Source organism: Callionymus lyra, chromosome 14 (genome assembly GCF_982586985.1).
Source record: "Callionymus lyra chromosome 14, fCalLyr1.hap1.1, whole genome shotgun sequence".
NCBI classification, from domain to species: Eukaryota; Metazoa; Chordata; class Actinopteri; order Syngnathiformes; family Callionymidae; genus Callionymus; species Callionymus lyra.
In genome coordinates this window covers 3,742,942-3,757,026 of record NC_141831.1, presented here as the reverse complement: position 1 = coordinate 3,757,026, position 14,085 = coordinate 3,742,942, and the positions used below count along the sequence as shown (strand labels likewise).

The 14,085-nt window shown below is 27.0% G+C and overlaps 1 protein-coding gene across 1 annotated transcript in view; it reads right to left on the bottom strand.

Annotated features, from left to right (window-relative positions):
* The window catches only part of LOC148065735 (clathrin interactor 1-like), a 30,725-nt gene extending 17,812 nt beyond the window's left edge, over positions 1–12,913 (bottom strand). The window contains exons 1-2 of the mRNA XM_087807738.1: positions 12,727–12,913; positions 373–477 (exon numbers count right to left, since the gene is read on the bottom strand). Coding sequence (XP_087663864.1) covers positions 373–477; positions 12,727–12,758 — 137 coding nt within the window. The 5' untranslated portion in view covers positions 12,759–12,913. The remainder of the gene's footprint in view (positions 1–372; positions 478–12,726) is intronic.
* Positions 12,914–14,085: the final 1,172 nt, after the last annotated feature.

Genomic DNA, 14,085 nt, shown 5'->3' with positions numbered 1-14,085 from the left:
CCCGGACCCAAACTACAGTACAAGTACTGTACTGTACAAGTACTGTAGTTTTGGTAAAGTACAGGTGCCACGTTTTAGGTGAAGGAAAGGTAGATTTATTATTGATTTGGTGATATCACGACGCGCCGGCGGCTCCTCTCTGATGTCGCTCAGTTTGGCGGGAAACGGATGGAAGTCCCGCGAGACTGAGCGTTAGAAGCAATTCAAGACACCAATATGGAATATCGCACTTATTTCCAGTATCGTGCAGCTCTAGTTCCTTCTGATGACGATCAAGATTTCATGTTTTGGACTCAACGTTTGTGGATTGATCGTAAATACAAGTGTTTTTATTACAAGTTTAACGACATAAATGTCGCATTCAACACTTACTTGGCGATCTCGCCCATCAGCTGTCCCGAGGGGCCCCAGGGGTCATCGTTGGTGGCCTCTCTCACCTTGGACTCGATCTCTGAGTAGTTCATCACCACATTGGTGCTGAGGACGACAGAAAACCGCTCAAAGTTAGTGGAGTCAGAGTGAATAAAGTCACGTATACATCAGATAAACTCACAGTTGACACGTCAACACGGGGAAACTAACGAAGTCAGACGAGCTCCGTGAGCAGGATCTGGATCTTCAGCATCAAACACAACAATGACCCAAATAAGAGGAACTCTCAGAATCTGGAGCAACAACAAACAAACCCATCAGCTCTCGCTACAGTGAGTTTTTAGGCGACACTGAAACTGAAACGATGGACCTGGATCAGGAGAAGGAGTGATTTTTCCATCCTTTAAATAATAAATCATCGCTTTAGTGCCAACGAGGAACGAAGCCAGAACTGAAACGTGACACCATTTTTCTGTTCCGTCGTCGCTGAACCACTGGAGCAGGAGCTACAGCAGGTTCTTCTTCTGGAGGAACCAGCAAACTGATGTGGATCCACAGAACCATTGTTTACCAGTCGCTCACACAAGAGTCTCTTTCACACCAGCTTTGTTAACAGATTCATGTTTGGATGAAGGAACTCGTTCTTCTGGCTTCTTCATCTCAAGAGATTCAGAAGCTGCTTCATATCGTGACGTCTGCGTCTGACACTGAAGGAGACGTCCTGAAGTGACGGGATTAGATTAGATTAAATTAGAGTAAATTAGAGAGTAGATTCGATTCGATTCCATTAGACTATATTCGATTGGATTTGAGTAGATTTGATTCGATTGGATTCGATTAAAGTAGATTAGATTCGAGTAGATTAGATTCGAGTAGATTAGATTAGATTAGATTAGATTCGAGTAAATTAGATTAGATTCGAGTAGATTCGATTAGATTCGAGTAGATTAGATTTGAGTAGATTAGATTCGAGTAGATTAGATTAGATTAGATTAGATTAGATTAGATTCGAGTAGATTCGATTCGAGTAGATTAGATTCGAGTAGATTCGATTCGAGTAGATTTCGATTCGAGTAGATTAGATTAGATTTGAGTAGATTTGATTAGATTTGAGTAGATTAGATTAGATTAGATTAGATTAGATTCGAGTAGATTCGAGTAAATAAGATTAGATTCGATTCGATTAGAGTAGATTAGATTCGATTCAGGTAGATTCGATTCGATTACAGTACATTAGAGTAGATTAGATTAGATTAGATTAGATTCGATTCGAGTAAATTAGATTAGATTAGATTAGATTCGAGTAGATTCGATTAGATTAGAGTAGATTAGAGTAGATTAGAGTAGATTAGATTAGAGTAGATTAGAGTAGATTCGATTTGATTACATTGGATAATGAAGACACACTGTTTGTCGTTAGAAAAATCATCATTAAATGACAGAAAAATAGTGTTGCACGATATTGGAAATATGTGCGATATTCGATATTAGTGTCTTGAATTGTGATATCGATATTATTGCGATATTTTTTTTTCTTCACCTAAAAATGTGGCCGTGTGCACAGGCTCGAGTACTGTAGTGGAGGTCCGGCGTTTATAGAAGGAAAACTATAATATTTCCCTTTCGTTTGTTTCATCGCTTTTGTGTCGACATGATGGTATAAAAATATCTCTTATAACGCTCAGTCTCACGGGACTTGCATCGGTTTCCCGCCAAACTGAGCGACATCAGAGAGGAGCCGCCGCCGCGTCGCGATATCACCAAATCAATCATAAATCCACCTCCTTGTACACGCACACATAACACTTTATAAATGATGCTAACAACTTAGCTCGTTAGCATACGGTGAAGACGCACACATAACACTTTATAAATGATGCTAACAACTTAGCTCGTTAGCATACGGTGAAGACGCACACATAACACTTTATAAATGATGCTAACAACTTAGCTCGTTAGCATACGGTGAAGACGCACACATAACACTTTAGAAATGACGCTAACAACTTAGCTCGTTAGCATACGGTGAAGACGCACACATAACACTTTATAAATGATGCTAACAACTTAGCTCGTTAGCATACGGTGAAGACGCACACATAACACTTTATAAATGACGCTAACAACTTAGCTCGTTAGCATACGGTGAAGACGCACACATAACACTTTATAAATGATGCTAACAACTTAGCTCGTTAGCATACGGTGAAGACGCACACATAACACTTTATAAATGACGCTAAAAACTTAGCTCGTTAGCATACGGTGAAGACGCACACATAACACTTTATAAATGATGCCAACAACTTAGCTCGTTAGCATACGGTGAAGACGCACACATAACACTTTATAAATGATGCTAACAACTTAGCTCGTTAGCATACGGTGAAGACGCACACATAACACTTTATAAATGACGCTAACAACTTAGCTCGTTAGCATACGGTGAAGACGCACACATAACACTTTATAAATGACGCTAACAACTTAGCTCGTTAGCATACAGTGAAGACGGACAGGTTTGTTTGGAAGTTCACGATCTTATAAGAAAACAACTGAGACGAGATGAAAAGTTCTTACGATATGTTGCTTTAACAAAGGAGGTTGAAAGAGACGAGTGACTAGATCACTAGTGTTTGACTAGATCATAAGTTAGTATTACTTCACTGGATCACTAGTGTTTGACTAGATCATAAGTTAGTATTACTTCACTGGATCACTAGTGTTTGACTAGATCATAAGTTAGTATTACTTCACTGGATCACTAGTGTTTGACTAGATCATAAGTTAGTATTACTTCACTGGATCACTAGTGTTTGACTAGATCATAAGTTAGTATTACTTCACTGGATCACTAGTGTTTGACTAGATCATAAGTTAGTATTACTTCACTGGATCACTAGTGTTTGCCTAGATCATAAGTTAGTATTACTTCACTGGATCACTAGTGTTTGACTAGATCAGAAGTTAGTATTACTTCACTGGATCACTAGTGTTTGACTAGATCAGAAGTTAGTATTACTTCACTGGATCACTAGTGTTTGACTAGATCACAAGTTAGTATTACTTCACTGGATCACTAGTGTTTGACTAGATCATAAGTTAGTATTACTTCACTGGATCACTAGTGTTTGACTAGATCATAAGTTAGTATTACTTCACTGGATCACTAGTGTTTGACTAGATCATAAGTTAGTATTACTTCACTGGATCACTAGTGTTTGACTAGATCATAAGTTAGTATTACTTCACTGGATCACTAGTGTTTGACTAGATCATAAGTTAGTATTACTTCACTGGATCACTAGTGTTTGACTAGATCATAAGTTAGTATTACTTCACTGGATCACTAGTGTTTGACTAGATCATAAGTTAGTATTACTTCACTGGATCACTAGTGTTTGACTAGATCATAAGTTAGTATTACTTTCGTGGATATACTGAGCTAAGTCAACGCGCCGGCAAGACGCGTTGACTTAGCCATTGAGTCTATAAAGCTGCGCTGTCGCGTCCATTGAAAGAGAACAAAAGTGGCACAAAATTAATTAATTTTTTTAAAATTTTTTTTACTAACAATTACTAAATTACAAAGAATCTTAAAATGTGTCACTTAACATTTTTATCAGATTTTTCAATCCAATAATCGTTTAAGTTCCAAATATAAAATATATAATATATAAATATTTATGATTATATTTATATATATTTATGATTATATATATAAATATAATGACAATTATATATAGTTATCATTATATTAATATATAATTATATATAAATATTATTATATATATGTATAATAATCGTTACAATTATAAAGAGAACTAAAGCATTACTGGTAAGTAAGTAAGTAAACGTATGACCTTTGACTTCTATACATATTTCAAATTTCTAAAATGTTTGTTTTATTTTTATTTGCTTCAAAAAGCTACAAAATATCTACAAGTCTGTCTGTATATAAACACAGTAATAATGGTATAGTTAATAATAATAATAATAATATGTTCACTGGTCATTATATTATATTTATTTAAATATCTACAAGTGTGTCTTATATAAACACAGTAATAATGGTATAGTTAATAATAATAACAATAATATGTTCACTGGTCATTATATTATATTTATTTAAATATCTACAAGTCTGTCTGTATATAAACACAGTAATAATGGTATAGTTAATAATAATAATAATAATATGTTCACTGGTCATTATATTATATTTATTTAAATATCTACAAGTCTGTCTGTATATAAACACAGTAATAATGGTGTAGTTAATAATAATAACAATAATATGTTCACTGGTCATTATATTATATTTATTTAAATATCTACAAGTCTGTCTGTATATAAACACAGTAATAATGGTATAGTTAATAATAATAACAATAATATGTTCACTGGTCATTATATTATATTTATTTAAATATCTACAAGTCTGTCTGTATATAAACACAGTAATAATGGTATAGTTAATAATAATAACAATAATATGTTCACTGGTCATTATATTATATTTATTTAAATATCTACAAGTGTGTCTTATATAAACACAGTAATAATGGTATAGTTAATAATAATAACAATAATATGTTCACTGGTCATTATATTATATTTATTTAAATATCTACAAGTCTGTCTGTATATAAACACAGTAATAATGGTATAGTTAATAATAATAACAATAATATGTTCACTGGTCATTATATTATATTTATTTAAATATCTCCAAGTCTGTCTGTATATAAACACAGTAATAATGGTATAGTTAATAATAATAACAATAATATGTTCACTGGTCATTATATTATATTTATTTAAATATCTACAAGTCTGTCTGTATATAAACACAGTAATAATGGTATAGTTAATAATAATAATAATAATATGTTCACTGGTCATTATATTATATTTATTTAAATATCTCCAAGTCTGTCTGTATATAAACACAGTAATAATGGTATAGTTAATAATAATAACAATAATATGTTCACTGGTCATTATATTATATTTATTTAAATATCTACAAGTGTGTCTGTATATAAACACAGTAATAATGGTATAGTTAATAATAATAACAATAATATGTTCACTGGTCATTATATTATATTTATTTAAATATCTACAAGTGTGTCTGTATATAAACACAGTAATAATGGTATAGTTAATAATAATAACAATAATATGTTCACTGGTCATTATATTATATTTATTTAAATATCTACAAGTCTGTCTGTATATAAACACAGTAATAATGGTATAGTTAATAATAATGATAATAATATGTTCACTGGTCATTATATTATATTTATTTAAATATCTACAAGTCTGTCTGTATATAAACACAGTAATAATGGTATAGTTAATAATAATGATAATAATATGTTCACTGGTCATTATATTATATTTATTTAAATATCTACAAGTCTGTCTGTATATAAACACAGTAATAATGGTATAGTTAATAATAATGATAATAATATGTTCACTGGTCATTATATTATATTTATTTAAATATCTCCAAGTCTGTCTGTATATAAACACAGTAATAATGGTATAGTTAATAATAATAACAATAATATGTTCACTGGTCATTATATTATATTTATTTAAATATCTACAAGTCTGTCTGTATATAAACACAGTAATAATGGTATAGTTAATAATAATGATAATAATATGTTCACTGGTCATTATATTATATTTATTTAAATATCTACAAGTCTGTCTGTATATAAACACAGTAATAATGGTATAGTTAATAATAATGATAATAATATGTTCACTGGTCATTATATTATATTTATTTAAATATCTACAAGTCTGTCTGTATATAAACACAGTAATAATGGTATAGTTAATAATAATGATAATAATATGTTCACTGGTCATTATATTATATTTATTTAAATATCTACAAGTCTGTCTGTATATAAACACAGTAATAATGGTATAGTTAATAATAATAACAATAATATGTTCACTGGTCATTATATTATATTTATTTAAATATCTCCAAGTCTGTCTGTATATAAACACAGTAATAATGGTATAGTTAATAATAATAACAATAATATGTTCACTGGTCATTATATTATATTTATTTAAATATCTACAAGTCTGTCTGTATATAAACACAGTAATAATGGTATAGTTAATAATAATAATAATAATATGTTCACTGGTCATTATATTATATTTATTTAAATATCTACAAGTGTGTCTTATATAAACACAGTAATAATGGTATAGTTAATAATAATAACAATAATATGTTCACTGGTCATTATATTATATTTATTTAAATATCTACAAGTCTGTCTGTATATAAACACAGTAATAATGGTGTAGTTAATAATAATAACAATAATATGTTCACTGGTCATTATATTATATTTATTTAAATATCTACAAGTCTGTCTGTATATAAACACAGTAATAATGGTATAGTTAATAATAATAACAATAATATGTTCACTGGTCATTATATTATATTTATTTAAATATCTACAAGTCTGTCTGTATATAAACACAGTAATAATGGTATAGTTAATAATAATAACAATAATATGTTCACTGGTCATTATATTATATTTATTTAAATATCTACAAGTGTGTCTTATATAAACACAGTAATAATGGTATAGTTAATAATAATAACAATAATATGTTCACTGGTCATTATATTATATTTATTTAAATATCTACAAGTCTGTCTGTATATAAACACAGTAATAATGGTATAGTTAATAATAATGATAATAATATGTTCACTGGTCATTATATTATATTTATTTAAATATCTACAAGTCTGTCTGTATATAAACACAGTAATAATGGTATAGTTAATAATAATGATAATAATATGTTCACTGGTCATTATATTATATTTATTTAAATATCTACCAGTCTGTCTGTATATAAACACAGTAATAATGGTATAGTTAATAATAATAACAATAATATGTTCACTGGTCATTATATTATATTTATTTAAATATCTACAAGTCTGTCTGTATATAAACACAGTAATAATGGTATAGTTAATAATAATAACAATAATATGTTCACTGGTCATTATATTATATTTATTTAAATATCTCCAAGTCTGTCTGTATATAAACACAGTAATAATGGTATAGTTAATAATAATAACAATAATATGTTCACTGGTCATTATATTATATTTATTTAAATATCTACAAGTCTGTCTGTATATAAACACAGTAATAATGGTATAGTTAATAATAATAATAATAATATGTTCACTGGTCATTATATTATATTTATTTAAATATCTACAAGTGTGTCTTATATAAACACAGTAATAATGGTATAGTTAATAATAATAACAATAATATGTTCACTGGTCATTATATTATATTTATTTAAATATCTACAAGTCTGTCTGTATATAAACACAGTAATAATGGTATAGTTAATAATAATAATAATAATATGTTCACCGATCATTATATTATATTTATTTAAATATCTACAAGTCTGTCTGTATATAAACACAGTAATAATGGTATAGTTAATAATAATAACAATAATATGTTCACTGGTCATTATATTATATTTATTTAAATATCTCCAAGTCTGTCTGTATATAAACACAGTAATAATGGTATAGTTAATAATAATAACAATAATATGTTCACTGGTCATTATATTATATTTATTTAAATATCTACAAGTCTGTCTGTATATAAACACAGTAATAATGGTATAGTTAATAATAATAATAATAATATGTTCACTGGTCATTATATTATATTTATTTAAATATCTCCAAGTCTGTCTGTATATAAACACAGTAATAATGGTATATTTAATAATAATGATAATAATATGTTCACTGGTCATTATATTATATTTATTTAAATATCTCCAAGTCTGTCTGTATATAAACACAGTAATAATGGTATAGTTAATAATAATAACAATAATATGTTCACTGGTCATTATATTATATTTATTTAAATATCTACAAGTCTGTCTGTATATAAACACAGTAATAATGGTATAGTTAATAATAATGATAATAATATGTTCACTGGTCATTATATTATATTTATTTAAATATCTACAAGTCTGTCTGTATATAAACACAGTAATAATGGTATAGTTAATAATAATGATAATAATATGTTCACTGGTCATTATATTATATTTATTTAAATATCTCCAAGTCTGTCTGTATATAAACACAGTAATAATGGTATAGTTAATAATAATAACAATAATATGTTCACTGGTCATTATATTATATTTATTTAAATATCTACAAGTCTGTCTGTATATAAACACAGTAATAATGGTATAGTTAATAATAATGATAATAATATGTTCACTGGTCATTATATTATATTTATTTAAATATCTACAAGTCTGTCTGTATATAAACACAGTAATAATGGTATAGTTAATAATAATGATAATAATATGTTCACTGGTCATTATATTATATTTATTTAAATATCTACAAGTCTGTCTGTATATAAACACAGTAATAATGGTATAGTTAATAATAATGATAATAATATGTTCACTGGTCATTATATTATATTTATTTAAATATCTACAAGTCTGTCTGTATATAAACACAGTAATAATGGTATAGTTAATAATAATAACAATAATATGTTCACTGGTCATTATATTATATTTATTTAAATATCTACAAGTCTGTCTGTATATAAACACAGTAATAATGGTATAGTTAATAATAATGATAATAATATGTTCACTGGTCATTATATTATATTTATTTAAATATCTACAAGTCTGTCTGTATATAAACACAGTAATAATGGTATAGTTAATAATAATGATAATAATATGTTCACTGGTCATTATATTATATTTATTTAAATATCTACAAGTCTGTCTGTATATAAACACAGTAATTATGGTATAGTTAATAATAATAACAATAATATGTTCACTGGTCATTATATTATATTTATTTAAATATCTACAAGTCTGTCTGTATATAAACACAGTAATAATGGTATAGTTAATAATAATGATAATAATATGTTCACTGGTCATTATATTATATTTATTTAAATATCTACAAGTCTGTCTGTATATAAACACAGTAATAATGGTATAGTTAATAATAATAACAATAATATGTTCACTGGTCATTATATTATATTTATTTAAATATCTACAAGTCTGTCTGTATATAAACACAGTAATAATGGTATAGTTAATAATAATAACAATAATATGTTCACTGGTCATTATATTATATTTATTTAAATATCTACAAGTCTGTCTGTATATAAACACAGTAATAATGGTATAGTTAATAATAATGATAATAATATGTTCACTGGTCATTATATTATATTTATTTAAATATCTACAAGTCTGTCTGTATATAAACACAGTAATAATGGTATAGTTAATAATAATGATAATAATATGTTCACTGGTCATTATATTATATTTATTTAAATATCTATAAGTCTGTCTGTATATAAACACAGTAATAATGGTATAGTTAATAATAATAACAATAACATGTTCACTGGTCATTATATTATATTTATTTAAATTTCTACAAGTCTGTCTGTATATAAACACAGTAATAATGGTATAGTTAATAATAATAACAATAATATGTTCACTGGTCATTATATTATATTTATTTAAATTTCTACAAGTCTGTCTGTATATAAACACAGTAATAATGGTATAGTTAATAATAATAATAATAATATGTTCACTGGTCATTATATTATATTTATTTAAATATCTACAAGTCTGTCTGTATATAAACACAGTAATAATGGTATAGTTAATAATAATGATAATAATATGTTCACTGGTCATTATATTATATCTATTTAAATATCTACAAGTCTGTCTGTATATAAACACAGTAATAATGGTGTAGTTTATAATAATAACAATAATATGTTCACTGGTCATTATATTATATTAATTTAAATATCTACAAGTGTGTCTGTATATAAACACAGTAATAATGGTATAGTTAATAATAATATTAATAATATGTTCACTGGTCATTATATTATATTTATTTAAATATCTACAAGTGTGTCTGTATATAAACACAGTAATAATGGTATAGTTAATAATAATAACAATAATATGTTCACTGGTCATTATATTATATTTATTTAAATTTCTACAAGTCTGTCTGTATATAAACACAGTAATAATGGTATAGTTAATAATAATAACAATAATATGTTCACTGGTCATTATATTATATTTATTTAAATATCTACAAGTCTGTCTGTATATAAACACAGTAATAATGGTATAGTTAATAATAATAACAATAATATGTTCACTGGTCATTATATTATATTTATTTAAATATCTACAAGTCTGTCTGTATATAAACACAGTAATAATGGTATAGTTAATAATAATGATAATAATATGTTCACTGGTCATTATATTATATTTATTTAAATATCTACAAGTCTGTCTGTATATAAACACAGTAATAATGGTATAGTTAATAATAATAACAATAATATGTTCACTGGTCATTATATTATATTTATTTAAATATCTACAAGTCTGTCTGTATATAAACACAGTAATAATGGTATAGTTAATAATAATGATAATAATATGTTCACTGGTCATTATATTATATTTATTTAAATATCTACAAGTGTGTCTGTATATAAACACAGTAATAATGGTATAGTTAATAATAATGATAATAATATGTTCACTGGTCATTATATTATATTTATTTAAATATCTACAAGTCTGTCTGTATATAAACACAGTAATAATGGTATATTTAATAATAATGATAATAATATGTTCACTGGTCATTATATTATATTTATTTAAATATCTACAAGTGTGTCTGTATATAAACACAGTAATAATGGTATAGTTAATAATAATAACAATAATATGTTCACTGGTCATTATATTATATTTATTTAAATATCTACAAGTCTGTCTGTATATAAACACAGTAATAATGGTATATTTAATAATAATAACAATAATATGTTCACTGGTCATTATATTATATTTATTTAAATATCTACAAGTGTGTCTGTATATAAACACAGTAATAATGGTATAGTTAATAATAATGATAATAATATGTTCACTGGTCATTATATTATATTTATTTAAATATCTACAAGTGTGTCTGTATATAAACACAGTAATAATGGTATAGTTAATAATAATGATAATAATATGTTCACTGGTCATTATATTATATTTATTTAAATATCTACAAGTGTGTCTGTATATAAACACAGTAATAATGGTATAGTTAATAATAATAACAATAATATGTTCACTGGTCATTATATTATATTTATTTAAATATCTACAAGTCTGTCTGTATATAAACACAGTAATAATGGTATATTTAATAATAATAACAATAATATGTTCACTGGTCATTATATTATATTTATTTAAATATCTACAAGTCTGTCTGTATATAAACACAGTAATAATGGTATAGTTAATAATAATGATAATAATATGTTCACTGGTCATTATATTATATTTATTTAAATATCTACAAGTGTGTCTGTATATAAACACAGTAATAATGGTATAGTTAATAATAATAACAATAATATGTTCACTGGTCATTATATTATATTTATTTAAATATCTACAAGTCTGTCTGTATATAAACACAGTAATAATGGTATATTTAATAATAATAACAATAATATGTTCACTGGTCATTATATTATATTTATTTAAATATCTACAAGTGTGTCTGTATATAAACACAGTAATAATGGTATATTTAATAATAATAACAATAATATGTTCACTGGTCATTATATTATATTTATTTAAATATCTACAAGTGTGTCTGTATATAAACACAGTAATAATGGTGTAGTTAATAATAACAATAATAACAATAATAATAATAACAATAATAATAACAATAATAATAACAATAATAATAATAATTATAACAATAATATGTGCACTGGTCAGTGGGAGGAGCCAGTGCACATATTATTGTTATAATTATAGTTAATGAGCCACTGGACTGATGATCCTTTACTCTCGTGATCAGATTGAATGATAGAAAGTGGAATAAAAACATCAAATCGATTCTTCCACGCAGACCCGCTGAGAGAAGAACAATGATCTGGACTGAAGGTTCTGAGCAGCTTCTCAAAGATGGAGGTTCTGTGTGCGTGACGCTGCAGCACTGGTCCTGGATCAGCTGGACCAGCTCCTGGTAACTAGTCGTCCAGACGTGGACACGTGACGCGAGGATTAAGACCCGAACACGAGCTCAAGCTTCACAATGGAGTCTCTGGAGCGGCTTTAGCTGCAGCTACTCACGCTTTGTCCAGCAGCTCCCGGACCTTCCACATCTTCCTGGACCTCCTGGACCTCCTGGACCGCCTGGACCTGCTCGGACCGGAACCCTCGCCGGGCTCTGCTGCCCGCGGACGACACGGGGATCCTGGACGCGGACGAGGAACCAGAACCTGTCGACGGTCGAGCTGCAGGAACGGACCGGCCTAGGGTTGCTACGGAAACGCCGAGCTCCCGGACGACGTCACTGGAGGGTCGTGACGTAGCAGGAGCGATTATTTTAGTTTTTAAATAAATACATGAATAATATCACAAATATCATCATTAACTACATTAATAACGTTTGAAGAAGACAAAATTAAAAAAAAAAAAAATAAACAACGTTTAAACGTTTTAACATTTTATTTTCTATTTATTTTAACTGCGAGTTGCCAAAATCAACACGAATTAGTAGTTACACGATTAAAATACCTCATGAAACATATAATAGTATGTTTATCTAAAAGTATGATTCTATCTATTTTTTAAGTTGTTTAAGATGCATTAAACCTTCTCTCCGCTAGATGGCAGTGCAATCAAAGAGTTGGTGATAAAATCATTTGATTTAAACAAATGTTCTGTCAACAGTTTGTTCACTTTGTAATTCAAGTTAACACGTCATTGACAAACACAACACATGTTCCTCATTTAAATAATCATTACGTTTGAAATTCAATTGTCACTTGAAACGAAACACATTTAAAAAACAGTTTTTCATGAGTTATTTATTACACTGTGGTGCGATTGATCTTAATCCATCTATACACTGCTTTAGACCTCGGCTCCTGTAAGTGTTTTATTTTAAACAAATGTAGCTTTCGATTTGTTTGTTTTGTAAACATCAAACATGTAGTTAAATCAAACAATTTTCAACTATAATCAAACAATTTTCAACTATAATCAAACAATTTTCAACTATAATCAGACAATTTTCAACTATAATCAAACAATTTTCAACTATAATCAGACAATTTTCAACTATAATCAAACAATTTTCAACTATAATCAAACAATTTTCAACTGTAATCAAACAATTTTCAACTATAATCAAACAATTTTCAACTATAATCAAACAATTTTCAACTATAATCAAACAATTTTCAACTATAATCAGACAATTTTCAACTATAATCCAACAATTTTCAACTAAAATCAAACATTTTTCAACTAAAATCAACAATTTTCAACTATAATCAAACAATTTTCAACTATAATCAGACAATTTTCACCTATAATCAAACAATTTTCAACTATAATCAGACAATTTTCAACTATAATCAAACAATTTTCAACTATAATCAGACAATTTTCAACTATAATCAAACAATTTTCAACTATAATCAG